Source organism: Castor canadensis, chromosome 2 (genome assembly GCF_047511655.1).
Source record: "Castor canadensis chromosome 2, mCasCan1.hap1v2, whole genome shotgun sequence".
In the NCBI taxonomy this organism is placed as follows: domain Eukaryota; kingdom Metazoa; phylum Chordata; class Mammalia; order Rodentia; family Castoridae; genus Castor; species Castor canadensis.
The window spans coordinates 192,122,291-192,149,369 of record NC_133387.1 but is presented as its reverse complement, the minus strand read 5'-3'; the positions used below and the strand labels follow the sequence as shown (position 1 = coordinate 192,149,369).

Here is a 27,079-nt window from a genome sequence, read left to right as displayed (position 1 = left end):
ACAATGGGATTGGACTTTGAGCACACAGGGAGGGGTAAGGATAGGTAAGACACCTAAAAAACTAGCTAGCATTTGTTGCCCTTAACGCAGAGAAACTAAAGCAGATACCTTAAAAGCAACTGAGGCCAATAGGAAAAGGGGACCAGGAATTAGAGAAAAGGTTAGATCAAAAAGAATTAACCTAGAAGGTAACACACACACACAGGAAATCAATGTGAGTCAACTCCCTGTATAGCTATCCTTATCTCAACTAGCAAAAACCCTTGTTCCTTCCTATTATTGCTTATACTCTCTCTACAACAAAATTAGAAATAAGGGCAAAATAGTTTCTGCTGGGTATTGAAGGGGCGGAGTGGGTGGTAAGGGAGAGGGTGGGGACAGGGGGGAGAAATGACCCAAGCCTTTTATGCACATATGAATAATAAAATTTAAAAAAAAAAAGACTTAGCTTGGCTGGAAATGTTCACCGCAAACTTTATGGCAACCAGTGAAATTAATTTGCTAACAGAGGAGAGAAAGTAGGATCACATAAAATGCTTAATTAAAGTCAGAGAAGGAAAAAAAATAGTGGAAAGCAACACAACAGAAAACAAGAAGAGCAAATGAATGAGCCACCAAGCAAGAGAGCAAGGAGGAAATAGAAACAATTTTTTTTAAATGTCTAAAGGACGGATACACCAGTTAAAGAGCAGGGACATCAGAGTGGATAGAAACAACAAAGACAGTTACAGGGAAGAAGTGGCTTTACACACAGGGTTACAGATAAGTTAACAGCAAAGCAATGTGGGAAATGAAGGATGCTAACTCTAATCAAGCGAAAGCTGGGCAGATAGATTTACTTTGGATAAAGTGGAAGTTAGAGCAAGGAAAATCACCAGGGTGAAAGAGCAGTGAAGTAGTCAACTCACTAAAAAAGGGTAACAATCCCGAGTGTACGTGCATCTAACAACAGAGGTCAACATGTGTCAGGCCCAAATGGATGGAAGTGAAAGGGAAAAACAGAGGAATCTGTTATTATAATTGGAGCTTAACACTTGTATCAGTAAGTGACAGGTTCAACAGGCAGAAAATCAGCAAGGCTATTTCTGAACTGAACAGCACCATTAATCTGCTTGCAGTTCACAGAGAACTTCAATAACAGCAGCATACTCATTACTCAAGTTAAGAACAGGTTCTGTGCCATAAAACATCTTAACAAGCTTGGAGGATATGTTGTCACTACTCAATGCAATTAAACTAGAAATCAGTAATGGAAAGACAGCTGGAAAACACTAAAAGTTCAATATTAAACAACACATTTCTAAATAAAATAGCCCAATAACTAGTCTCAACAGAAACTAAAATGTATCATAAATATATAATATATATATAGGTGGTACTGAGATTTGAAATCAGAGCCTCACACTTGCTAGGCAGGTGCTCTACCACCCCTTTTTCTGTGTTGGGTTTTTTCTTTGTTTTTTCTCTTATCACATTATTGTCATTCTGGGTGTACATTGTGACATTTACAAAAGTTCTTACAATACATTGTAGTTGAATTCACCCCTGTATCATTCTTTATCCCCCTCCCCACATTCCTGGAACAGCTTCAACAGGTGTCATCTTCCCATTTTCACACATGAGTACATAATATTCCACCATATTCACCCTCCTACACCCTTTCCTTATATCCTCCCCTCTTCCACTGGCACCAACAGGACCTGTTTTTAACCTTCCTGTTCTCCATTTTTGAAAAAAAGACTTTTTGGTTTGTTTAAGATAGCTATACAAGGAGTTTCATTGTGACATTTCCATGTATATATGTATTATAACCCAAATTGGTTCGTCCCCTCTGTTTTTCTCCTCTCTACCTTAGCTCTCCTTCTTGTGGTGATTTCAACTAGTTTAAAAATTCTATACTCATTTTTGTATAAGAAGTATATCAACCATATTCACCTTCTTAACTTCTTTCTTTTACCCTCCCTCTCCCATTAGCGTGACCTGTTTTTCATAATATTGCTTGTATTTGTATTGTGTCGTCTCCCGGATATGAGGGAAAACACATGGCCTCTGTCTTTCCAAGCCTAGTGTGCTTCACTTAACAACGTAATGCTCTCCAATTGCATTCATTTACCTTCAAACCACATGGTTTCATTCTTCCTTATGGATGAATAAAATTCCACTGTGTATATGCGTGTGTATATACACAGTATATACACACAACACATTTTCTAAATCCATTCATCAGTCGTAGGGCATTCCGGATTGTTTCCATAACTTGGCTATTGTGAATAATGCTACAATAAACATGGGTGTGCAAGTGTGTCTGTTGTATCCTGACTTACATTCCTTTGGGTATATCCCTATGAATGGTTTGGTGGATCATATGGCAGTTATATATTTAGTTTTTTGAGGAGCCTCCATACTATCTTCCATAGTGGTTGTACTAGCTTACATCCCCACCAGCAGTGTATGAGGGCTCATTTTTCCCCACATCCTCACCAACATTTGTTGTCATTTGTGTTCTTAATGGCATCCACTCTAATAGGAGTGAGGTGGAATCTTAATGTGGTTTTGATTTGCATTTCTTTTATGGCCAGGGATGGTGAGCATTTCTTCATGTGCTTTTTGCCAATTTGTGTTTCTTTCTTTGACAAATCCCTGTTCAGTTCATTTGCCCATTTCTTCATTGGATCATTGATTCTTTGGGAGTTTAATTTTTGAGCTCTCTGTATATTCTAGCTATTAATGCCTTGTCAGACGTATAGCTGGCAAAGATTTTCTCCCATTCTATGGGCTGCCTTTTCAATTTGTTGTGCAGAAACTTTTAAATTTCATGTAGTCCCATTTGTCAGTCCTTTCTCTTAGTTGCTGAGCCATTTGAGTTCTATTGAGGAAGTCCTTGCTTATGCATGTTACTTCCTGTGTATTCCCTGGTCTTTTCTGCACTACTTTCAAAGTTTCAGGTCTTACATTAAGGTCCTTGATCCATTTTGAGTTGATACTTAAACAGAGTGAAAGACATGGATCTAGTTTCAGTTTTCCACAGGCAGATACCCAGTTTTCCCAGCAACATTTGTTGAAGAGCTACCTTTCCTCCACCGAATGTGTTGTTTTGTTGATGTTGTTTGCTTTTTGTTTTTGTTTGTTTGCTTTTATGGCACTGAGGCTTGAACTCAGAGCCTACACCTTGCGCCACTCCACCAGCCCTTTTTGTGTTAGGTATTTGAGACAGGGTCTCACAAACTGTTTGCCCAGGCTGGCTTTGAACTGTGATCCTCCTGATCTCTGCCTCCTGAGTAGCTAGGATCACAGGTGTTGGCTATCTATGCCTGACAAACTAAAATATTTTGAACCAAATGAAAATACAATGTATCAAAATTTGTGAGATGCAGCAAAAACAGGGGTTAGGGGAAAATTTATAGCATTAAATGCATATGTTACAAAACAAGAAGTATCTGACACCAACAATCTAAGTTTCCACCTAAAGGATCTAAAAACAAAATTAAAGCCAAAGTAAGCAAGAGGAAATAAAAATTAGTGCAGAAATCAGGAATAATAAATTGAAGGCTAGGGGCCAGAGGCTCACGCCCATAATCCTTGCTACTCAGGAGGCAGAGATCAGGAGGATCACAGTTCAAAGCCAGCAGGGGCAAATAGTTCATGAGACCCTATCTTGAAAAAAACACCCTCACAAAAAAAAGGCAGGTGGAGTGGCTCAAATTGTAGAGCACCTGCCTAGCAAGTGTGAGGCCCTGAGTTCAAACCCCAGTACTGCCAAAAAAAAAAAAAAAAAAGAAATTGATAAGAGAAAAAAAAAAAACCAAAGAAGTAAAAAGCTGGTTTAAAAAGATAATATAATTGATAAGTTCCTGGTCAGAGAAACTAAGACAAGAACAAGAACAAACTACTAATATCATAAGTATAAATAGAGAAACCTTTACTGATTCCATGGACGTTAAAAGGATGAGCCAACTTTATGAACATCTCCATATCCACAAATTCAATACCCTAGATGAAATCCTTGACAGACACAAGCTACCAAAATTCACATGAGGAAAAGTGGATGAACTGAATGGGCCCATCTCTACTAAAGAAATTGGATTAATAATTGAAATCTTCCACGGTAGACAGCAGCAGGCCCAGGCAAGTTCACTGGCAAATTCCAAACATTTAAGGAAGAAGTTATACTAATTATGTATGATTTCTTCTGAAAACAGAAGCAAAGTGTACTCTCTAACATTTTCTGAGGCTAGCGTTACCCTTAATACCAAAAGCAGACACAGGGCATTACAATTAAGGAAAACTACAAACCATCTCTCTCCTGAGCACAGATACTTAAACTTAAAAATCTATTAGCAAATCAAATACTTTATAAAATAATTATATACCATGATCAAGTGGAATTTATTCCAGATATGAAAACCCTTACTACATTACAAACAGTGTAAAGAAAAGAATCACATGATTGCACACTAGATACCAAAAAGCATTTGACAAAATTCAACACCCACTCATAGTAGTGAATGCAAACTGGAATGGAGGGAAACTTCCTTTACGCCACAAAAACACCCACAAGAAAAATACAGACGAGCTCACTTAATGGTAAGAAACCGAATGCTTTCTTGCTAACATCAGGAACAGGGGCACAGATATCCCTTTACTGTTTTATTGAATGTCACACTGGAAGTTCTAGCTAATACAATAATAATAATACAAGATAACACAACAATAATACAAGAAAGGGAAAGGTATGCAAACTGAGAAGGAAAAATAAGTCTTTGTTCACAGATTGTGTAATAGTTTATGTAAAAAAAATACCAATAACTCAGAACAGAAACGCTGGAACTAATAAGGGAACTATAACTGTCGGAACATACAAGGTTAACATACAAAAGCCAGTAGCTTTCTTATAGTCTGGCAATGAACAACTGGAATTTGAAATAAAAAGAATGTTACTCAGGATAGCACCCCCAAAAGTGAAATGCTTAGGAGTAAATGAAACAAATACTTAGACATAAATATAAATGTATTAATATAAATATGAGGAAAACTACAAAATGATGACGAGGGAAATAAATGATGATTAAATGAATGAGAAGATATTCCCAGTACCTGGATAAGAAGACCCAATATTATCATGGTACCCGTTCTTCCCACTTGTTTTGTGTATATGAACAAACTGATTATAAACATTATGTAGAAATACAAGAAACCTAGACTAGCCACAATGGCAGTGATGGAGAACAGCAAGCTCAAAAGACTGACACTGCCTAACTTCAAAATCACTGTTAAGCAGCAGTAAGCAGACAGATTGATGGAACAGAAGGCAAAGCCCACAAATACACCTACATCCAAATGAGCCACGGGCTGAAGGTGCATAACGCGTGAATATGTAGCTAAGGTCTTCATCCTCAAGACCCCCTTCCCATGCCTTGAAAGCACCGCCAATCCCTTCTTTACAAAGCAAATGCAATTTTGAATTCTAACATCATACTTCAGATTTTTATTTTTGAGCTGCATATAAATAGAACCATGTAACATGCTTTGAGGTAGAAATTCATTCGTTCGACTCTGTTTTATAAGAGGAAAAGATTTATAGATGATGGCGATGGTTGCGCGACATCATGACTGAACTGTATACTTAAAAATGGGTTAAGATGGTAAAGTGTGCGTTACATGTATTTTATCACAATCAAGCTGGGGGAAAAAGAATAAAAATTTGGCATTGGGTGTGCTATAACAAATCACGTGATCACCGACATGCTGGTCTGTGTGAGTTCTCGACTGTTACACCGAGTAGTTTTTCTATCTGGTCTTCACTATTACAGCTTTATAACAAGTCCTATCTGATAGAGAATTTCTCCGGTCTTCTCATTCTCCTTCAAGAAGACACTTCCAGGCTATTCTTGGGTGCCTGGTATTTCCACACCACTTTCTCAATTAGCTGGTCAATTTCCAAACCCCTCCTCCAATAAAAAGCCTCTGGGGAGAGTGAAAATGGTGGATTTGAGGCTCTAAGACTCAAACTCATCAGAACTTTGAAACCTAATTTTAAAAACTTAGAGTAACCACGGGAGTGTTTTTAATGGAGACGAAGTCTACTAAATTTTGTTAAGAAAGCACTATGGTGTTTTTGATAACCCATCTGACATCCCCTCTCCCTGGTTTGGCAGCAGCCATGGAAACAAAGACCCAAAGATCTGGTGAGGCTTATGGAGCCTGGTTGCAATACATGTAGCACTGGGGTTTGAACTCAGAGCCTTGTGCTTGCTAGGCAGGCGCTCTGACATGTGAGTTGTAGCCCTGGCCCTTTTTGCTTTAGTTTATTTTTCAAGTACAGTCTCTCACTTTTGCCTGGGGAGGACTCAGACCATGACCTCCTACTTCCACCTTCCGAGTAACTGGGATTAGAGCCTGCCCCAACACGCCTAGTCCTCATTTATTTGTGCTTCATAGCTTTTAACAAGTAATAATTCAATAAAAACTGGATTCAAAGAAACAAATATGGGCATATTGAATTGGTAAAGGAACCATGCATATCTTAAGGAAAAAATAAAATGTTATTTCAACAAATAATGTCCTCACCTCTTTAGGATTGATATGTCTCACTATCTGACGTGGCTCCCCTTGTCTTCTTAAGTCAATCAGTCTTTTCAAGTGTTGGAATATAGCAACATTCTAAAGGGTCAAACACATAAGATTTTATGGTAAAAACTGGATTTTCTATCTCTGATTAGTTGTTTGCATAATTAGGGCAAAAATAAAATTTATGAAAATAGATTTTATGTTACAAACTAGATTTTAGATCTGTTGTCCACCCTGGATTTGTTTTGACAAGCATTATTCTACAAAGAGTCTTACTGTTAAATTCACAGTTGAACCACCACTAGCTATAAATAAAACACAGACAGTGGTTGAGACCACTGAGTATGGCATACTATTTTTTTGGTGGTACTGAGGTTTTGAACTCAGAGCCTCAGGCTTGCTAGGAAGGCACTCTGCCACTTGAATCACTCTGCCAGCCTTTTTTGTGTCGAGTATTTTCAAGATAGGGGTCTTGCAAACGATTTCCCTAGGCTGGCTTCAAACCATGATCCTTCTGATCTCTGCCTCCTGAATAGCTAGGATTACAGGCGTAAGCCACCAGCACCTGGCTAGAGTATATTATCTGGGTACTTGCTAGCTGTGTGACCCAGGAAAAGTTGCTCAATATCTCTGTGCTTAGTTCCTTGGTATTTTGGTGACAGTGACACAGAAGTGAGTAATGCAGAAAAATGGTAGCAGAGAAGTGGGGTTGTTCCTATGACTGAACCTGGCCATGTGGCTCACTGGCCTTTAGCACTTGTTTTCAGGAGCAATTTGAAAGATTTTGGAAATGTTGGAAGATTTTGGAAATGTAAGCTATTGAAGCCCTATGTCGCTGGAAGGACAGCTTCATGGGTGATTCTGATGGAAGCTCAGATCAGAATGCCAGCGGGAAGGTGTGGATAGTAAAGATAGCTTTCTTTTTTTGTTCTTCATTTTTTCTCTCTCTCTCTTTTTATTTTTTGTTTTGCAGCCATCATACATGATCCCCAACACCCACCTTTTAATATTCAATTTTAATCATCTCTTACCCTTCCTTTCCTATCACCCCTCCCCAGACCTATTTTCTTTCTGTTTGAAATTAGATTAATTCTCATTTTTCTTGTCTCTCTTGTCCTCTATCCACAACTTTCTTTGTTGACACTGTCTTTGGCAGGTTGTTAGATTGTCAGGTCATTTATCTCTCTCCTTTTTTCTTCACCTATACCTTTAGCTGAATCCTTTCTATTTCCTTCTTTCTCATTACCCACCCTGTATATACTGAGCTGCCACCCATTCCATCTTTATTAACCATACATGTTATTCATTAGTATTATCCTTCCTATCTTCTGTTCATTACTACCCATGTTAACAAATGTCTTCCTAGTTCATGAGGTACTGTTTTTGGTCCTTTATTCATCTAAAGATACTGTAGCAGCGATGATGACTTTACTTTTGGCAGTTCTGGGCTTCACACTAGTTAGGCAGGCACTCTACCACTTGAGCTACACCTCCCTCCGGCCCTTTATTGCTCCAATTATTTTAGAGATGGGATCTTGCTTTCTGGCCAGGCTGATCTGGACCAGGATCCTTCCAATCTTGGCCTCCCATGTGACTGGGGAAGACAGGCACATGCCACCATGTCCAGCTACTGGATGAGATTGGATCTTATGAACTTTCCCCCAGGCTGACCTTGAACCAAAAATTCTCCTGATCTCAGCTTCCCAAGCAGCTAGGATTATAAGTGTGAGCAATTAGCACCTGGTGATTTTTCTCAATTAGGGATTACCATATTCTCATAGTGGGTGTGCCTATCAACTATGATTGCTTCTATAGCTAGTCTTCTTCCTGAATAGTGTAGGGGGTTAGACCCAATGTCTTGAGCACTGTGGGAAAAAGTTTCACTACTGAGCCACACACCAGTCCACTGCTGAGAAAATAAATCACAACTCAGACACTACCCAGCCTTGCCTAAACCATGGGAAAGGATTCAACTGAAAGGACACAGGAGATTAAAACCTCTAACCAAAAACATGGCTTCAGTTACACAAATCACAAAGCTAAACTACAAGTAATATGAAAGAACAAGGGAACATGTCTCTCAAAAGCCAACAATTCCACAATAAAGGTCTTGAACAACAGTGAGGTGGATAAAATATCAAACAATGAACTCAAAAGAATGATCATCAACAAAATTAAAAGACATGTATAAACACCTGAATTATTTCAAAGAGAATACAAATAGCTGCTGAATAAACTCAGAATTCAAACAAAAAGCTAAATAAAGAAGAAAATGTAGGATATGAGAGTAGAATTCAATAAAGACAAAAATGCTCAAAAAATTAAACAGAGATTCTGGAAAGGAAAAGCCAACCCCCTCCCCCACAAAAAAAACCACTCTGTTGAAAACTTCACTATTACAGTAGAATGAGGTGAAGATAGAATGTCAGGACTTGAAGATAAAATAGAGGAAGTAGAACACTTATATAAAGACAGAAAAAATACTAAGATTGTACAAACAGAATAGGCAAGACCTCTGGGGCACTATTAAAAGACAAAACCTATGTATTATGGGTATAAAAGAAGGAGAAAATGTGTAAGCTAAAAGCATAGATAAGATAGTCAATAAAATAATGGCAGAAAATTTTCTCAATATGGATAAAGAGGATTATCCAGCTACAGGAAGCTAAGAACACAAAACAGATGAGATCATTAAAGAACCTGTCCAAGGCATATTACAGTTAAGACACCAAATATACAAAACAAAGAAAGACTATTGAAGGCTATGGGTCACAGATACAGGCAACACCATCAGAATAACAGCAAGTTTCTCAACAGAAACTCCAAAAGCAATGAGGGCATGGAATGATACATATATATATTTTTTTTCAGCAGTACTGGAGTTTGAATTTGGGGCCTCAATGCTTGCTAGGCATCCACTCTACCACTTGAGCCATTCCACCAGCCCTGGAATGATATATTCTAAGCCCTGAAATAAAATAACTGTCAACCTAGACTACTATATTCAGCAAAGCTATGCTTCATAATTAAAGAAGTAAAAACTTTCCACGATAAAAAAAAAACTACAGGAATTCATGGCCACTAAACCAGCACTGCAGAACATACTTAAAAGTAAGTATACCCAGAAGATGAAGATAAATGCAACCAGGAAAATGGGAAAGAATCAATCCAACCAGATGAGTAGAAAATCAAATGAGAATTAAGAAGTAAATATCACAAAACAACACAATGCTAAGAATTATTATATGCCTTTCAATAATAATACTAGATGGTAAAGGTCACAATTGTCCAATCAAAAGGCATAAATGGTCAAGTTTGATTAAAAAACAAACCCAACCATTTGATTCCTACAAGAAATACACCTCACTTGCAAAAAGACAGATACAAACTTAAAGTGAAAGATGAAAACAGATAACCCAAGCAAACAGAGCCTCAAAACAAGTTGGAGTAGCTATATTCATATCTGGCAAAACAGACTTGAAGCCAAAATCAGTCAGAAGAGACAAAGGAGGTCATTTCATATAAATATAGGAAAAAAAATCCATCAAGAGGAGATAATAATGATAAATATATATCCAAACATTGGTACAATCATTTTCATAAAACATACACTACTGGACATAAGAGCACAGATAGACCCTGAACACAGTAATAGTGTATGACTTCAATACTCTACTCTCACCAATAGATAAGTGATCCAGAAAAATAAATTTTAAAAACCTCAGAATTAAACAGTATAGACCAAATGGACTTAACAGATATCTTTTGAATATTTCATCCAATAGATGCACAATGCACATTCTTCTTTGCAGTCCTTGGAACTTTCTCCAAAATATACTACATTTTGGGACATAACGCAAGTTTTAAATACAAGTAAAGTGAAATAACCTCCTGTATTTTATTAGACCACAAATGAAATAAAACTGAAAAACAACAGCAAAAAAAGAAAAAACAAAACAGAAAATATTGAAACACATGGAGATTGAATAATATATTGTGGATTAACCAGTGGGTCATTGAAGAAATAAGGGGGAAAATAAAATTTCTAGAAACAAATGAAAATGAAAACTTACCAGAACCTTTGGAATACAGCAAAGGCTAAGAGGAAAATTTATAGCTATGAACACCTATACTAAAATCAAAAACAAAACAAAACAACAAAACATAAGGAGGACTAGGGTTTGGTTCAAAGTGATAGACCACTTGCCTAGCAAGTGCAAGACCCCAAGTTCAAACCCCAGTACCACAAAAACAAAAACCCAGAGACATTTCAAATAAATAACCTGATGATACACCTAATGCTCTTATAAAAACAAGAATAAACCAAACCCCAAATTAGTGGACAGATACAAATAATAAAGATCAGGGTAGAAATTAATGAGATGGAGACTAAAAGACAGTAATCAATTTCATTGATTAATAAAAGGTTGGTTCTTTAGAAATATAAATAAGACTGATAAACCCTTAGCCAAACTTACAAAAACAAAAAGATACACATTAATAAAATTAGAGAATAAAAAGAAGTATCAACAAATTCAGAGGATCATTAGATAATAGTATGAAAACATGTTATAATACACTGGAAAATTTAGAAGAATTGGACAAATTTCTAGATGCATTTTGACCTACAAAATTGAACCAAGAGGTTATAAACCACTTAAACAGATCTATAACAAGCAGAGATTGAAACCATAATAAAGATTCTCTCAACAAAGAAAAGCCCAGGACTGAATGATTCACTGCTGAATTCTATCAGGCCTTTAAAGAACTAACACCAATACTCTTCAAACTAACCCATCAAATAGAAAGGAACACTGCAAAGTCAGTTATTACCTTGATACCAAAACCAGAAAAAGAACATAATTTATGGACCAATTTCCCTAACTGACATAGACATAGAAATTCTCAATAAAATACTTACAAACCAAATTTATAAATACATTAAAAAGATCATACACTATGATTAAGTTGGTTTCATTACAAAGATTCAAGGATAATTCAACGCATGCAAACCAATAAACATAAAGCACATACACAGAATAAAGAACAAAAATCACATGATCATCTCAATAGATACAAAAATCAATGTCCCTCACAATAAAGACACTTGTACACCAATGTTCATTGCAGCACTGTTCACAATAGCAAAGCTATGGAAACAACCCAGGTGCTCTACAACTGATAAATGGATCAAGAAAATGTGGTATACATACACAATGGAGTTTTGCTCAGCCAAAAGGAATAATGACACCATGTAGTTTGAAGGTAAAGGGGTGCAACTGTAGGACATGGTAAGTGAAGTAAGCCAGGCTCAGAAACACAAAGGCCACGTTTTCTCTCATATGTGGATGATAGATCTAAAGACAAACATATACACAAAAACAAGCATGATCATATACAAACTCATATGTAGAATGTGTTTGTAATAGTAGAGCTACTCTCTGGAACTCAGGGAAGGAGGGAAAGAAAACGAGAATGATAAAGCATCAACAGTATTGTAAACATAACATCTGTGACAGTAGAGAATAAGGATGTGTATTGAAAGCTGTTGAAAATGGGGGGGTGGGAGGTAAAGGGTTAAGGGAAAGCAATGGAAGGAGTTGAATGGACCAAAGTAAAGTACACTCACAGCAGGGATACATTAAGAAAACTCTTTGAACATAAACTTAGATATTAATAGTGAAAGACAGGACTGTAAAATAGGTACACTGTGTGTGGGGGGAGTAGTTGGAGGGTGGGGGAGAGTGAACGAAGGATATTAAGGTGAGGGTGTATGGTTGATGGACTTCATATACTTCTATGAAATAGAACAAAGAAACCTGTTGCGATTGCTTTAAGTGAGATAGGGAGGATGAGGGGGAGACACATTGGGGTGATCTAACCAATGTACAATATAAACCTTTTTGAAATTGTCACAATGTATCACCCTGTACAATGAATATATCCTAATAAAAATATTAATGACAAAAAATCCTTTCATGATAAAAACTTCAATAAACTAGGAATAGAAATAACAAGCCTCAACATAATAAAGGCTGTAGTGAAAAACCTGCAGCCAACATCATTCCAAACAGGGAAAAGCAAAAGCATTTCCTTTAACGTCAGGAAAAAGACAAAAGTGTTCACTCTTTGCACTCTCATTCAATACAGTGCTTGAATGTCTACCCAAAGAAATAAGGTAAAAGAAAGGGATACAAAGAATAAAGGTCAGATTATCACCATTTAATGTAAGATCTGAAATTTTGAGCTACTACAGGAAAATACAGGGAAAACATGTGAAGAAACAGGCATAGGTAACTATGTTCTGAATGGGAGTCTAATTGCCCAGGAAATAAGAGCAAGAATTGACAAACGGAAGTGCATCAAATTAAAAGGCTGCTGCACATCTATGGAGGTCATTACCAGATGCAGAGACAGGCCACAGCATGGGAGAAAGGATTAATATCCAGAATATATGAAGAGCTTAAAACATTAAATACCAAAAGAGTAATCCAGTTAATAAATGAACAAATTAGTTGAACAGCTGTCTAAAGAAGAAGTACCAATGCCTAATAAATACTCCTTAGCCATAAAGAGAATGTGAATCAAAACCACGTTGAGTTTCCACTTCACCCCAGTCAGAATGGCTGCCAGCAAGAACACAGACAACGAATGCTGATGGAGATGCAGGGGAAAGAGGAAGCCTTACACTGCGGTGTGAATGTAAATTTTCATAGTGCAAATCTCATGAAAATCAGTATAAGGGTTTCTCAAAAAAACTAAAAATTGAACTACCCTATGACCCTGTTCTACCACTCTTAGGTATACATCCAAAGGCGTGTGCATCAGCAGACAATCCAGATAAGTGTACACTCGGGTTTATCACTGCACTCCATATAATAGGCAAGCTACAGCTTTAGCCTAGGTGCCCAACAGCTGATGAATAAAGAAAATGTGACACACACGCACGTGTACTCAGGAGTTTTACTCAGCTTAAAGAAGAACAAAATCATGCCATACACAGGAAAATGGATGGAACTGGTGATCACCACTTTGGAGAGATAAGTCCAACTCAAAAAGCCAAAATCACATGTTTTCACTCATATGCAGAATCTAGATCTAAAATGATGATGATAATAATGGGGCACTACTGTAAAAGTAGTCTGTTGTGGGGAACAAGTGGGAGTGGGGGGAGGTGAAAGGAGAAAGTAAACATGATGGAGGTAAACTCTCTCTACATATGCACATAAATAAATATAACATTTATAAACATTTATAAATAAATATATAAAATATATAATTTTATATACACACACATATATGGTATGTGTGTATGAAGACAGCATAACAAAACCCACTAAATACTGTTGTAAAGGGTGGAAGGGGTTAAGAGCATGTAATAGATGGGGTGAATTTGTGTACCTTGTACACAAGTACAGAAATAGCCCAGTAGAGCCCCTTTGTGCAGTTAATTTACACAAAATTTAAAAGATCAATATGCAAATTGATCAGCACATTTTCTATACACTAATAAGTTTGCAAAAAAGAAATAAAAACTTCTGAAAACTGATGAGTTTCTAAAATAAATAAATTACCAAAAGCAGTCTTCAGATTCAATGAATTTCCCAAAATTCCAATGTTATTGTTCACAGAAATAGAAAAAACATAATTCTAAATTTCATATGGAAGCAGAAAATACCCTGAATAGCCAAAGCCATCTTGAGTGAAAAGTGCAATACTGGGGGTTTCACAACACCCGACTTCAAACTGCATTACAGAGCCATAGTGATAAAAACAGCATGGTACTGGCACACAAACAGATGTGTAACCCAATAACAGAGGACCCAGAAATAAACTCACACAGGTACAGCTATCTGATCCTTGACAAAGGTGCCACAAACATACACTGAGAAAACGACATCCTCTTTAACAAACTGTTCTAGGAAAACTGGATATCCACGTGTGCCTATCTCTCACCTTGTGTAAAAGTCAATTCAAAATGGCTTTTCTAGAGGCAAATGAACAGACTATTTTCAAGATTTGATTAATTGGTGCTACGATGGTCTCCTATGCTAGTAACAGTGACATACAGCATCATACACTCCTCAGGGGTGAAGCCCAGTGACAGAGGCTTGTGCAGCATGTGTGAGGCCCTGAGCTTGATCCCCAGCACCAAACACACGTGTAAAATAATAATAATAATCACCACCAGGCACAGACAGAGTACACAACTGTGTAAGTCAACCTGCACTATTGCTTATACTGAAACCAGATCTGTCCACGAAACCCAGAAAAAAATGTATCCTTACACAATAAGCTCTGCAAGAGTTGCACTCAGTCCATACTGAGTGGATAGATGTATCTCTAATACCTGCTCATGAATGTGATTCCCAAGTTGAGAAATTAAGTATTTAAGAGGTCAAAGTCAACGAGCCTCATAGTGGTACTTTTAGTGACAGCAGTCATCATCAAAGTGCCTGGGCAGGAACTCAATAAAAATGAGTGAAGTGAATGAAATACTTGACTGTAACTTTTTGAAACTTGAAAGTTGGCTTTTAAAGCAAAGAGCAGTACACAATTCTAATAAACATACAAAAATCTATTGAATTATTCACTTTAAACCAGTGAATTTTGTGACATCTATGTTATTTCTTAATGAAGTGGGTAAATAAACTCACAAGGAAACATTTCCAGGACCTCTGAATGATTCTCGCAGCTATATCCTGCTTTTTAAGTTCTGGTTCCTCTTCCTTGGACATTTGAAAATCCTAAATGAAAATTAACAAAATGGGTATGTTTAAAATTACTTTAATCCAGGCACCAGTGACTCACACCTGTAATCCTAGCTACTTAAGAGGCAGAGATCAGGAGGATCATGGTTTGAGGCTAGTCTGGACAGAAAAAGTGAGACCCTAACTCAAAAATACTCAGTACAAAGAGAGGGCTGGGAGAATGGCTGAAGACGTAGAGTGCCTGCCTGGCACATGTGAGGTTCCAAGTTCAAACCCCAGTAACACCAAAAAAAAAAAAAAAAAGTTATTTTCTATGTTCTCCTGTGAAACTGTCACTAGAACACAACAGAAATTAGAGTTGTATAAATGAAACAATGAAAATGAGGTTTGGTATCAAAGTAACTGCAATAAAAATAGTCACCTATTATTGATTGCTTGGTATGTTCCACTTTGTTTATTTTTCCTAATCTCAACAACTCCTCTGCACAGCAGATTTTAATATGCTGTGTTAGAGATGAGGAGACTGAGCTTCAAGGCCCAAGGGCAAATATTAACGAAGCCAGCACTGAACTCCAGTGCATTTGCCTTTAACACCCGTGGTCTGTACATATTTTATATATAACTTGAAATAAACTTTTTTTTTTGGCGGTACTGGGTTTTGAACTCAGGATCTCACGCTTGCTAGGCAAATGCTCTACCACTTGAGTCACACACCAGCCCTTTATGGTTTTTTTTTTTTTTCAGATAAAGTCTCTAACTTTGCCTAGGCTGGCCTTAAACCTCAATCCTCTACCTCCACCTCCCTAGAAGCTGGGATAACAGGTGCACATCACCACATTTGACTTGTTTCTGAGAGTTAGTTTGGGTCTCCCTAACTTTTTGCCCAGGTTGGCCTCAAACTGTGATCCTCCTTACTTTGCCCCTCAAGTAGCTGAGATTATAGGTATAAACCATCACCTGGCCCTGAAATACACTTTTCTTAATCTGCATCTACATAGTTTCCCAGACCCCTAACAGAGAGAGAGAGAGAGAGAGAAAGATTGAGATTGGCTGTTAAGGAGCAAAGCAAAATCAGTACTTCGAATTCACAATTTTTATTCACAATGTAAAGAATTAGTGATAGAGAAAGACATTCTAGTTTAAGAATCCTTTAACAAATTTCAGTAAGGTAAATTCTTATTTATGCTGCTTAAATGTCATTACTCTAAAAAGCACCTCTTTCAATCTTGAATAGCTAGGTCATGACAAAATTATTTCAGTATTGCTCTAGTGTTATCAATGGAGAAGAGTATGAATTTTCTGTTTGTGTAGGTCATATAAATTATGCATAGTTTTCTTTTTCCATATATAATGAGAGGAGATGCATGGTATTCATAACATTTTTAAGTAATGGTCAAATATAAAGAAAAAAGGGAGGCTGCACTAAAGACAGGGAGACATGGATTTTTAATCTCAGAGGTGTTCATACCTCACAGTGAAATAATATCCCTCTTTCATCCACACTAGTAATATGGTTCTTAAATGCTTTATCGTAATCCACTATGAACAAATTGTGCTTTAAAATTTAAAATTCTGAACTGTTATTTATACGATGCAAAATGTGTAGATTTCTCAATCCCCAAAGCCCTGACCTATCTGAACACACAATATACACCTAATGAGTGTATAATATTTACAGACACAGATCAAACAGAAAGAGCACACATTTTCTATCAGTTTTTCTCTTTTGATAGTTAAAATTATTTGGAAGCCTGAAACCAAAGATGTTTCATCCAAATTGTGTATATTGTTCAGGTTTTGAAATTGACAGCAAGGGGAAAGATCCCCATGAGAAATAAGTCATGCCTTTTTTCTTTTCTTACAAAGAGTTGTAATAATATAGGAAGCATGAGGAGACAGATAACGCCTTTGGTCTTTGAAGAAAGATAAGCCTGGGTTGTGGGGTTCATTTGTTTGGTTGGTTTGTTTTGGGCTAGGGTCTTGTATGTTGCCCAGCTGGTCTCAAACTCCTGAGTTCAAGTGATCGTCCTGCTGGAGCCTCCTGAGTGCTGGGAGTGTAGGTTCTTGTCACTAGCTCAGACCAGGATTTAAATCAATAGATGCTACTTCATACTTAGCTGTGATCTTGTGTAAGTTATTTAACTTGTTCAAACTGCAGGTTACTCACTAATAAAATATGAGGACTCAGTACTACTGCACAGAGTTAAAACTTAAAAACATATATAAGTATACACTTATACTCACATCCTATGTAGACACCTGTATTTGTACATATATGTGCATATATGAACACATACATACAGATTTGTTTGCATTAAAGGGATCAAACTCTACATAATCCTCCTTTTTTCTTAACATGTGTTGGAGGCTTTTCCATATTAATATGGATTTTCTCATTCTTTTTATAGTTGCACAGTATCCCTTGGTTTGTATGTATTAATCTTTTCTCCATTATTGGACATTCATAGTCTTTTTTTCTTGCTAAAATTCCAAAATGAGTATCTTTGAACACATATTTGTGTATACACACAACTATTTTTTGTAGGATAGATTTTTTTGTATCTTGTGATGAAAGATTGTGTGTGTGTGTGTGTGTGTGTGTATTTGAATTGGTTCTGAAGGGGATCAAACAAATTGCTGAGAGTGATTCTCTCTGGAGAGAGAACAGTGGACAAGTGACCAGGGTTCAAGAATGAAAGATTCCAGTGTATGTTTTATGCTGTTTCCTCACAAAATGAATATATATTCATTTTTAAAAAGGAAAAGATTGGGCATGATGGTACATGTCTATAATCTCAGCACTCAGGAGGCTGAGGCAGGAGGATCCTGAGTTCAAGGCCAGCCTGGACTACAAAGCAAGGCCCTGTCTCAAAACAAGATGACAACACACACAAAACCAGGGTTAAATTTTTACCTACAAAATTGGGAATCTATTTTGAAAAATGCTGAAATTTTCTTGAATTAGCACCAATGGTATAACGTGATTTCACATGTATGAAGTTTTTTTTGCTTTATATATTGAAACCGATAATATGCACTGAAACAGATAAAAATAATCACACAGTTTAGTGCTTGGAAAGAATATTAAAAGGCCCTTTATAATCCTAATGTCCCATTTATATTCAGTTTTTTACTTCCGTAAAATTTAGAATTAAGCAATTCCATAGTATGTTTATGGGCATAAATTAAACATTTTTAGGACAATTGAATAGTGTCAAGAATTGCATGTGCATACTCTCTTTTTTCTTTTGAGACTTAGCTGTGCTAAGTAGTCCATGCTGACTTCAAACTCATGATCTTCCAGCCTCAGCCTCCCAAGTGATGGAATTACAGGCATGAACTACTACGTCTGGTTAGCCCTGCACTTAAAAAAAAATTCCTTTGAATTGACTGTGTGAACATGTTTATCAGGCACTTTGATCTAAATTCACCCAGGTTTTCTGTAGATACCTGCTTCCTGCTTCTCCTGTGATACAGGATAAGGGGTATTTATATTTAGACACTGCCCAGAAGGTTAATATCTCCTCTTGAAAGAACCACTGTCAATATCTGTTGAATATATTTATTTATGTGTCTGTCTCATCCCTCAATGCAAATTCCCTCCAGACCAGGGTCTTTCTTCTTGTTTATTGCTAGCAGATAGTAGGCAATCAGCAAAAGACTGAACAGGGGACTGGTTAAATAGTTATACATTCATGCAATAGAATTCTCTGAGGATATTTACAATGATGCTGTGACTGTACATACTGACATGGAAATGGCTCTTATCATAATATTCAGTTTTTTTTAAAAAGTTTAAATGATATGCCCCTCCCCTATTCAAATACATGCAAACACACATATGTATGTGAATATTAAGTGGCTACAGAAGTGAATTTAAAAGCTCGTTTTTGCTCACTTTTATAATGAATAACAAGAAGGATTTGTAATTTAGTTTGCCATGATCAGAACACCACCATATTGCAGACTTAATGTGAGAAGTTAAGAGAGAGGGTAAGGTGTCAGGTATGAGGAGGAAGAGGTACACAGATCGTACGTTGTGCCTACCAAATGAGATAAAGAAATTGAGTAGTTAGGAATGTTTGACATTGTCGTCACATACAAACACACAATCAGCAAGCTTGTCAGTTTGTGTGCTTTGTTTTTTCCTTTTAAAAATAGTTTTATTTTACAAAACTAATGATCTGTGAGACATGATCTGACTCATGTTTTAAATGTGTCAGTCTGAAGGAGTACAGGAGAAATGGAAAAACCTAAGCTATTATCACTCAGCCGTAAATAATGATAGCAAATTAAACTCATGAAGATAGTACTCAACACTCACCATGTGGGAACGTTTTGCTATAGTTCACTACTATTTACAATATTCTCCCGAGGTTTTTAAGCTTACTACAGGATTTCTTAAGAGCGATACTATTGATATTTTGGGCCAGGTTATTATTTTGTAGTGGGAATTGCTCTGTGCCGGAGAGGGTGTTTAGAAGAATCCCCTCCTCTGTCCACCAGATACCACAAACACAGCGGTGACAACCCAAAGTTTCTCCAGATGCTGTTGTTAAGGCCCAGTGCTCTGTAGGATCCAGGTAGTGGAAATACTGTTAATAGTACAATGCTGCCGGTGTCTTCCCAATTCCTGAGGCCACATGGTACCTGAAACTGACCGTGGTGGAGCATTTGTATCATAGAAATTGTTATAAATCAGTATTATAAATCAGTAACTGGTTTAACGTTTTCTTGGCTGACTAGATTTAAGAGATGGTGACAATGTCAACAGTGCGTATTAAAAGTGCAGCATATATGTCACCATTACACATGCATAGTACAAAACGAGGAAATATCTTCCAGTATTCAAAATTATTCTCTGATGAAGCTCAATGTATCAAGCGTTGCTGGAGGATCAAGTAAGTTGAGACTAAAGAATTAGATTTGGTCAGAAAACTCACTGATCTTTTAAGCACTGTTTGAGAGGAGTGTGGGGGGAAGGCAGAGATAGGTTGAGGAAGGGTGAAAGATGGGACAGTAAACACAGTAATGTCTTTGGAGGGTTATGAAGAAGAGAGAAATGGGCTGTAGCTGGAGTATGGGAATGGATTCAAGAGATTTCCTTCTTTATAGGAAATGCTAAAGCATGTTAAGATATTTTTAAGTATGATCTAATAGAGGAGAAATGAAAGGTGCAAGGGAGGGATAACTTTACAGGTTCAAGTCTTTGAGTAGTTATTAAGAGGACACAGTCCAGAACAAAAAGGGGAGTACAACAGTTTGCTGGCCTTAGACAAGAAATAAAACCCATTTCGTATGGTTATTATGACTCTTTATAAATTTCACGTTACAGTGAAGTTTTATTAAACCATTGCTTAGATAACGATGTGTTGTGCTCCACCCAGCAGCACTCAGAGAGTCAGAGGGAAAGCTTTTTGCAAGTGTGTTACCTACTTTGGGCGATACCATCACAAGTCACTGATACCTACTTCAATAGAGCCTGACTTCCCGGGATCCAAGACTTCATGAGAAAAGCCCATGTGTTTTTATTCTTTTCTTACTTTAAAAACTGTAAAACAATCGTAAAACTAATCTGTTCGACTCAGAACCTACACTTCCTTTTTTCCCCACTACATTTTTTACTGACTAAACAAATTAGTTTCATGGTCTTTTCATCAGTTTTGTAACTTCACTTTTCCTTTCAACACCTGTGGTCCCTTATACTGAGGGCAAAAGACAAAAAAACCTACTAACCTAAGAATCTGGGAAGAACAAATGGATGGGCACACAGACATCAAGGGCGTGGGCCCATATGGCCCTGGCCTGGGCAAGGCTCACACGAGCGGCCACACCAGCGAGTGGCCCGGGAGCGGTACGCGCTGAGAGGGAGGGGACGCCATCTCTTCGCTGGCCAATTTCCGCAGGCCTGGCTCTGCTGTTCCCATGGTAACGACGCAGCGGGAAATGACGTAAACCGAGCTGTCCGTCTCACCCCAGCCCTCTGCCCGCCCCCTAGGCCCCGCCCCCGGCCTACGTCATTCCTCCAAGCTTCTGTTAGGAGCTTCGACGTCAGTGCCTTTGAGGCCAAGGGTTTGGGAGGGGAAATCAAAGTGACTCCATGACGTTGTTGTTCATGCATTATAAAGCCTGGTCACTTCCACCAAGGATCTCGAGGATGTTGGGAGAAATATAGTGGCATCTTTTCTAATTAATTCAGGTTATTCATCTATAAATAACACTAGTCCCAGCCATTGGGCAGGTCTTGATGGAAGTCTGAAAATAGGTAACATACGAGTGCCACTGCTGTTTCTAAATTTAAGCTTCCTCCCTAGTTGGTAAAACCCAAACCAGCATTTAAGTGAAACTAGGTTAGTCCGTAGAGAAGTTTTCAAAAATTATACTTCATATCTAATGCACATTTGGTTTGAATATCAGACAGTTGGGCAATTCTTTAGTGACAAATTATCACAATATGGAATAATCTTGTTCAGAACTGCCCAGTCCTGCTGTCCTTCCCTTCCACACAATGCACATACCTGTAATATAATTTGTAAGGCAAACCTTCTTCCCTATATAATAAACACATTTGTGTAGAAGATATTCCCTGTAGGCTCATTCAGTGACTCACTGAGATCCCAGAGTTCCTTAAAGTCATTTTCACAATCTCAAGCAGGGATGAGTTTTAGTTCCCTTTCATGTAGCTGCCATCATGCAGTAAGCCACAGTAGCCATGAATACTGAACTAAAAACCTAGACATGGAAACATTATATTCACTTGTAACTTTTAATCTAGTTCAAACTGGACTTAAAATTTTAATTCCAAGCTACAAAACTTTGCAACTATGTGAGTGCATTTAACCCCACTGAACTGTATTGTTTAGAATAGTAAATTTACATGTATTGATCATAGTTTAGAGAATTTAAAAAAACCTATAAAACTAAGCCAATAATTTGGAATAAAGATTTTTAATGTAGCGAATGAAATGTAAGATGCATTTAAATTATACCATCTTGTTTATATATTACTTTAGAACTGACTATATTTTAATGAAGTGTTTGAATTATTAAAAAATATATATACACACTAAAAATAATAGTTACTATTTGAGTACGTTTTTTAACCTGTTCCAAAAAAATTCTGTAAAAGGCTCAGGTATTTTCTTATTGCTCTAAAAATCTTTCAATTTTTCAAAAGCATCTTTCTTTAAAGTAGCCACATAGAATCATTAAAATGCAAACCCTTCGGTTGTTTTGTTTCCTTGGGTATGTGCACCTGCTGAAATCTAGGGACAGGTTACCAGGAAACCAAACTCAGGAACTTGTAGGCAGTCTCACTGAAGTTGTTGCTTCTTTCCCTCCATTCCTCTGTCTGCTCACTCTCTTCCTCTTCTTATTATACATACATACACACACACACATATATATATACTACACACTACTTAGTATAAAGTACTATATTTATAAAATCAGTATTTTTGCTTTCCAGTTAGAAGGCAAAGACAAGAAATGGGAAATAAGGTGAGCTGGCAGGAGAGAAGAGGAAATACTTGCAACACAGGAAAGGACTCAAGCTGTCTTCCATTTCTTGCCTCTGCCACTTGGACACTGGAACAAACCCCATTAGTGGACAAGACTACCCAGGCAATATGGAATCTTCTACAATTATGAAATATTTTTCACGTAGTAGAAAACCACAATGTCACCGGGCAGGGTGGCTCATGCCTAAAATTGTAGCCTAGGAAGTCTAAGCCAGGAGAATCTGGAGTTTGAGGTCAGCCAGGGCTACACTGAGAAAGAAAGAGAGATGGGAAGGAGTGACAATGTCACATATAAGGAATGGATGTGGATCAAAGGCAGGAGTCCAGCAGTGACCTCAAGGAAACCAAAGGGAACCTCAGCAGTCTGAAGAGACTGGGGGTAGGGAGAAGATACCTTTCACTAATTATTTGCACAGAAATATCTCCTCCTTACCCCCATGCCTGTGGTTGAATTCCTTTGGCTTTCTTAAAAGAGGCTTAGCAATCCATAATGCCAGTAGTACATGAAAGTCAATATAAGGCCCACACCAGATCTGAGTTAGAAATTCCTTATTCCTGTCTTCTTATGCTGATGATAAAGTATCCATCTCTTTTCTGCAGGACAATTTACATTTTTTAGCAGAGTTGTGTAATCCAGTGATATCCTGGTAAACTGCTCTCAGAAATAAAAATAATTAGTTTCTAATTTGCTGATTTCTGGTGTTAAAAATACTCTCGCTATGGGCCATTTTAAGGTGCCAATGTGAAGCCTCTAAACATGAAGATGGTAGGCGCATCCACTGGGGAGGTGGCAGGAGTGGGCGCCAGGACTACAGAGAGTCGGGCACGTGATCTTGGGGAAGTTGCTATTATGGCTCCCTTGTTCTTAGCGACTATGCCTGATCTGCTCATTAAACAAACCTACACACAGAGAGGTTTCAAGGAATGCCACTCCAAATAAGTGGCTTTAGCATATGAGACTGAAGAACCTGGAACCCAGCAAAATGTAAGGCCTGTCAAGCTTCCCTTCATTTAAAGACAGAGCCTCCAACAGGACTCAAATGCTGTCAACTGGTGATTAACTCTTACCCAGGTAGGGAGAATGTGCCACATCCAGACAGGCCTTATTTCAGGTCACCATCTATTCTTTGAAGGGTCTGCTATTTTTTCTCAAAAACCATGAACTCTGAGTCCTCTCTACGAATGCCAGCCCTGTTCCTACTAAACCCAGTTCACTTTCACTCTTACCAATATTACACATCTGAGAATTCCCTACAGAACCCAGTCCTGTTTTGTCACTGCTTGTAATCCCAGTCTGGATCAAAAAATTGCTCAGTCACTGTGAAACAACATCAAACAAAAACCTAAAGCATTTGCTCAAACTCAGATAGCTCAAAACATAAATCCAAAGAGCTCTGGCACCTGAGAGAACTTACCCAAAATCCCTAGATGCAGAAATAAAACAAGAGAGCACAATGGGCTTGCTAGGTGCCTTACCTGATGCTTCTATGGACCCCTGCAGGTCTACTTCAGACTCTGATGACCATCAAGACTGGTAAAGAAAAATACGTTAGACCAACAAATCTAGTAGAACTTATTTGAGCCAAGCCAAACAAAAACGATTTGTGAGTCAGGCAGCTTCCAGAACAAAAGCATGTTCTGAAAATTCCACCAATACACTGGTCCAACAGTATTTATTGGAAAACACAAGCCCTAGAAAATAACTTAACGGGCTACAGCTTAGTTGGCCAGTCAGTTGGTTACAGCTTAACTAACTAATTGTTTATAACTTAATCAGTTAACTGGCTACAGGGTCTTCTGCAACCAGCCAAAGCTCAGTTACTGCTGCTGACCTTGGCATTGGTTGGGTCTGTTGGGCCCAGTGTAGGTATCCAAATCCATGGCCTCCCTTAAAATTTATGTAACAGAAGGACAGAAAACTTTCATTGTGCTGACAAGAAGAGAATCTTGTTATAATAGTCTTCCCTTTCTAAGTCTCCCTATCTTTCTAAACTATTTCAAATCATGGAGTCACGTGATGAATCCCCACTGGTAAATGACAAAAACATGGGGCAGAGAACAAACTTTTTTTCCTTGGGGGGATTTATTTAGTGTCCATCTGGAGGGCAGGCTCTTTTCTGTTTCATGGCTGTCATGCTAGTGATACAAGTATGCAGGTAGTGCCAGGGATTGTCACTACTAAGTATCTTGGAGACATGAAAGTTGAGTGAATGAGGTGAAGTGTGAAGAGAAAACAGGTTTCATATTTCTCTAGCTGACTCATGGTCCTCCGAGCTTGGTGCTTCTTGCCCCTTAGTGTACAATAAAGGTGAGCAATAACCCTTGGAAACCATGGAATGAAGTCAGTCTTACTCTCTGCCTATTTCAAGTACTCCTCTGCTGTAAATCCTGTACTAAATTAGATGGGATTGGGTTAATGAATATCTTCACAGAAAGGCTCAAGGACTTGTAACAGACCTTCTGGAATGGAGCTAACATTTCTACTTCATGCTCTTACATCAAGTCTCATGGCTTACATGGTCCTCAGTTCCCAGGCCCTGGGGGGTGTTGGAATTAGAACATACCTGCTCTTTGGCTCTGATTCCTGGCACAGAGTGTCCAAAACCCTCAGAATTTCCTAAGTTGTAGACGTGTCTGCATTGTGGTAATGGACTACGTGTGGTTAACACCTGGATGACTTCAGAACCAGAGATGGTTACCAGAAAGACCAAGCGCCATGATTAGGAGGTTGGGACTTTCAACAGCCCACTTCCTGGTGGGCAAAGACATTGATATACTGGGAAGGTGACAAGTCCTTACTAACCATGGGGAGGGCATGGAGTTCTGTGCTCTGTCCCAGACCTTACCCTCCTACCCTACCTGTATCCTTTACAGTAAAACTCATCATTAAGTACAGAAGGCCACAACTTACAATGCTTCAACTCACCATTTTTTTCAGATGGTGCAAAAGTAATATACATGTGGTAGAAACCGTATTTTGCATTTTGAGCTCTTTTTTCTGGGCTAGCAATGTACCCTACACCCCAATCTCCTGATGCTGGGAGGTAGTAGCCAGCTGCAGCTCTCAGTCGGACACATGGGCAGAACTGTAGAGGTACTGGTTGAACATCCATAATCCAAAAATCTAAAGTCTGAAATGCTCTGAAATCTGAAACCTTTTGAGTGCCACCCATTATGTTAGAAATCTTGACTTTTGGAGGATTTTGGATTTAGGATTTTCAGATGAGAAATTCTCACCCATAAAGTCTGTACAAATAGTCTAAAAGCCAAAAGGGGGGGGAACTTTGAAATCTGCAACACTTCTAGTTCCAAGCATTTCAGATAAGGGGTACTCGACCTGTATGCAGATGTCTCACAAAAATATTCCTTTTTAAAAAACCTCTCTTACTCTATGTATGCCACCTCTCCCCCGCCATCCTGCCCACTGCTCCCTTCCAGGATTTGCTATTTCTTCCTACAGAATAAAGAAACCCTTTTCTTGCGTTTAAGAAACGTTGCAATGTAACCTTTTAGCTTCTAGTTGGTGGTTCCTTTCTCCACACAACTCTACAGAGAGGACTTCACTTAGAGGAGTTCTGGCTTTGATCTCAGTGTGTGGAATGACTCAACAGGAGGTTGACACCTGCTGAGGACAACAGTAGTGACTGGAAAGTGTAAACTATGGGTCTGCACCCAGAAGAGGGATTTTTAACCAAGGGTCTGGCTCATTTTCTCCTCAGAAATTTTTTTGTTGTTGCAGTACTGGGGTTTGAACTTAGGGCCTCATGCTTGCTAGGCAGGTGCTCTACCACTTGAGCCACTCCGCCAGCCCTTTTTTGTGTTGGTTATTTTGGAGATAGGGTCTTTCAAACTATTTGCCCAGGCTGGCCTTGAACTGCAATCCTCCTGATCCCAGCCTCCCAAGTAGCTAGGATTACAGGCAAAGAGCTCCTGAACTCTTTTAAGTCAGACATACCTCATGGCCGCAAGGATGATTTCCTTCTAAAGAAAAAAACTATAGTTCTTTCAACTTTGGCCTTCTTACACCTGAAGACCATCTGCTCTGCCTACCCTTGCTGTATTTTCACCATTAACTGAAACGAATAGTGTCAAACCCAAATATTTTTTCTCTAATATTAAATTTCTGCCCAATTAGGGAGAGGGTGTGTCAACAGAAATTTTGGTTCATTTGTTTATGAAGATATAATAGAACTAAAATTAGACTAATTCAGTTATGGAAATACCAGGGCTACAGAGGGTGACAATCTCTTTCTTAAAAAAAAAATATGTATCATTTTCAAA

At 38.0% G+C, this 27,079-nt stretch overlaps 1 protein-coding gene across 3 annotated transcripts in view; it reads right to left on the bottom strand.

Annotated features, from left to right (window-relative positions):
• The window catches only part of C2H11orf65 (chromosome 2 C11orf65 homolog), a 49,540-nt gene extending 28,332 nt beyond the window's left edge, over nt 1-21,208 (bottom strand). For 2 of the 3 annotated variants that reach the window (XM_074066794.1, XM_020170616.2), the window contains exons 1-3: nt 21,015-21,208; nt 15,225-15,314; nt 6,568-6,660 (exon numbers count right to left, since the gene is read on the bottom strand). In XM_074066794.1, coding sequence (XP_073922895.1) covers nt 6,568-6,660; nt 15,225-15,305 — 174 coding nt within the window. In that variant the 5' untranslated portion in view covers nt 15,306-15,314; nt 21,015-21,208. The remainder of the gene's footprint in view (nt 1-6,567; nt 6,661-15,224; nt 15,315-21,014) is intronic. The other variant, XM_074066795.1, reaches the window with a different exon arrangement.
• Nucleotides 21,209-27,079: the final 5,871 nt, after the last annotated feature.